This window comes from Musca vetustissima, unplaced genomic scaffold (genome assembly GCF_032173495.1).
Source record: "Musca vetustissima isolate MV318-11 ecotype Yass unplaced genomic scaffold, APGP_CSIRO_Mvet_v1 utg27300, whole genome shotgun sequence".
Taxonomy (NCBI): domain Eukaryota; kingdom Metazoa; phylum Arthropoda; class Insecta; order Diptera; family Muscidae; genus Musca; species Musca vetustissima.
This window is the reverse complement of record NW_026887046.1, coordinates 54,782-57,928: the sequence shown is the minus strand read 5'-3', so window position 1 is coordinate 57,928 and position 3,147 is coordinate 54,782. Positions and strand designations below refer to the sequence as shown.

Below are 3,147 nucleotides of genomic sequence, written 5' to 3'. Positions count from 1 at the left end.
CATATATAGTTTCGTCTGATTTTATGTAAATGGTGCACCAAACTCCCAATATTTGTCCCATTTGGACAAAATTTTGCACAGAGTACTGAATTAGGTCCAGACTGATTCCTGAGAAGTTTTTTTTTTTAAATCGGCTCAGATTTAGATATAGTTTCGTCCGATTTTATGTAAATGATGCACCAAACTCCCATTCCATCTCAATGGTCCTCCAAAGATTCTATGTATGTTCTATCTACAGGATATTGGATATAGAAGGATATTAACAACTCGTGTATGTATCCAAGGTGGTGAAGGTCCCGTCCGACTTTTGAATTTTCCTTACTGGTTTTTCTCTGAAGATCTTTCACAAATCCAAATTTTATTTTACAGCTGAAACTCTAATTTTATTACACTTTAATATATTTCATATTTTCTGAATATTTTAATAACCCTTTCCAAAATTCTGATTATTTAACTTTAAAAAATTCCCCGTGAATTTCGAAGCAACCCTCTATGGGACGTTTGACATTGTTCTCATCGTAGGCAATGTAATGTATAACCAGTTTGTGCTGGCCATCCATTTTAACGGGAAATTCTATAATGGTGTCGACCTCAAAGGTGCGATGGCGAAGAACGTGCTAGAAGGAAATAAAAAAAAAAAAAATAGGATTACAATTATTTCAAAAATCCAACAACAAATTAAAAAACAAAAAATCTCCATTCAAACTTACCATATATACATTGAAGCATTTACGATCCTCCTCCAATATGTTCTTGGTCCATAGACGATAGTACAGATTTTTCTCATCATAAAATATGTCACAGAAATTATTGAAAAACATGGAGAAGGGAGTGGGTTGCCAAGCACCGCGTACATATTTTAACAGCTCTACACGGTTCTGAAATATTATTTTTTTATTTTTTAAATTGTTTGAACCAAAGAATACCATTTTACCTCAATCCGATCGGTCGGCTGAACTCCTTCCCAAAGACACTTCACCTCTCCAGAAATTGTAATACTGCCTTCATTGAATTGAAACTGCAAATTTGATGTATCGAATAGATCGTGGACTCCATGGACATTTTCCATATCGGCACATTCATCAAAAATTTCATCATTTTCGAATACAAATTCATATTTTGTACCAACTGCAGCTACCAAGGAAATGGAAACCAGAATCAATACCGCGGCCAATGTAATCCATAGGGAAGGAGACATTTTGAAACTATTCGAATTTTTGGATTGTGGATTATTATTTAAATAGGAAAAAATGTGTATAATTTATTTACGATTTGTTATTGTGTGGTTTCCCTATCAAATGCGAAATCATTTATTATTGCATATGAAAATTATTTGAAACGGAAATAGAATAAACATTTATTTAATTTTTCTCAAAACCCTATAATTTTAGATTTGTTATTTGTTTTAATTTTACAAGAATATTGCATGTTGAGGGGACAACTGTTAATTGTTGCTAAACATCGATTTGTCAAAACAAATATGTTTGAACTCATTGTGACCTTCGGAGATGGGAAGGTGAAAATACTTTTAAAATGTATTCTAAATATTGACTTATAGTACGTTTTCATTTAACTGGATTTAGTTAACCCAGTGGGTTTCAATTGTCAATTCCTTTGCATATATGTCAAATAAATCCTCATAAAGTAGGTTAACCCGGCAAAAAGTTCTAATGTATATGCCGTGAGAGAGAGAGAATGTAGAAGGGGTGGAAATAACAAATCGGTAAAATCATGGGAGGTCTAATGTATCGAAGACTTTCGGAAGGTTTTCTTGAAGACCCCTGTGCCCTGTACCTCATGAAAACGATATGGAATACCTATGTCATGATTTTTGTCTATAGAATGCAACTTGATGGGTCTTCCTTCCATAGAAGACTTCACCAAGAGCTATATGGAAGAGTAAGGAGTATTATATTCGTAGAAGACCTTTGGAATGGTATTATATTTATATAAGTTGTCTAGAGTCTCTTAAATGACCCTCTATATATCGACACAGAATAGGTGAAAGAGCCTTCCATATATACAAGTCCTATGAAAGAATCTTTAATCTATAGACAACGTTTTGAGGCAACTTTTATTTATAAAATACCTATGTTAATGTATTCTACTAGTATAGAAAACTTTTGAGGGATTTCATGAAGACTGATCAATATATTTATCTACATCTATAAACCTTCTGTGAAAAAGTCTATGGAAGGTTCTTCCATGTACAGAAGACCTTTTGAGGTGACTTTTATTTATAGAAGTCATACTTAAAGGTATTCTATAAAAATCTTTATGTGTTTAATAAAGCCTGAGAGAATATTTTATAACAATCTACACCTTAAGAAATAATTTTATGAAAACTCCACTTAAAACCAGTAAGGAAAGTAGTAAAGTCGGACGGGGCCGACTATATGATACCCTTCACCACTGTGGGTATATTAAACAGATGAATCCTAACAGACGTCGCATTATTGAAGAACCATTAACATGAAATTAAACATGTCATTCTGCAACCTATACTAAATTTTGGTCAGGTATAGAGTTGCTTCTTACGATGGGACAAAATAATGTAAATAAATTTAAAGCGAAATATCGAAATATAGGTTACACTTATTTCAGTATGGTTTTTGCATTCGGCCACATTTTGAGTTCTTTATTTACTTATAAATCCAAATTTACTTATAAATCCAAAATCGGACGAAAATATATATGGGAGCTATATCTAAATCTGAACCGATTTTCACGAAATTTAACACACATCGTTCTACACTTAGTTCAGTATGCTATGCGAAATTTCGTGCAAATCGAAGGATATATAGGGACATTGTTGCACCATTTACATAAAATCGGACGAAAATATATATGGGAGCTATATCTAAATCTGAACCGATTTTCACGAAATGTTACACACATCGTTCTAGACTTAATTCCGTACGCTATGCCAAATTTCGTGCAAATCTAACGATATATAGGGACTTTGGTACAATATTTACCTAAAATCGGACGAAAATATGTATGGGAGCTATATCTAAACCTGAACCGATTTTCAGGAAATTTAACACACATCATTCTGGACCTAATTCAGTACCCTATGCCAAATTTCGTGCAAATCGAAAGATATATAGCGACTTTGGTGCACCATTTACATGAAATTGGACGAAA

At 33.0% G+C, this 3,147-nt stretch overlaps 1 protein-coding gene across 1 annotated transcript; it reads right to left on the bottom strand.

Moving 5' to 3' along the window:
- Window positions 1-446: 446 nt before the first annotated feature.
- On the bottom strand, window positions 447-1,198 carry LOC133334538 (uncharacterized). Its single transcript, XM_061542853.1, has 3 exons — window positions 935-1,198; window positions 711-878; window positions 447-617 (listed from the first exon to the last, which is right to left on the bottom strand). Exons 1-3 carry the CDS (start codon window positions 1,196-1,198, stop codon window positions 447-449), a joined length of 603 nt encoding a protein of 200 aa, XP_061398837.1.
- Between the last annotated feature and the right edge of the window lie 1,949 nt (window positions 1,199-3,147).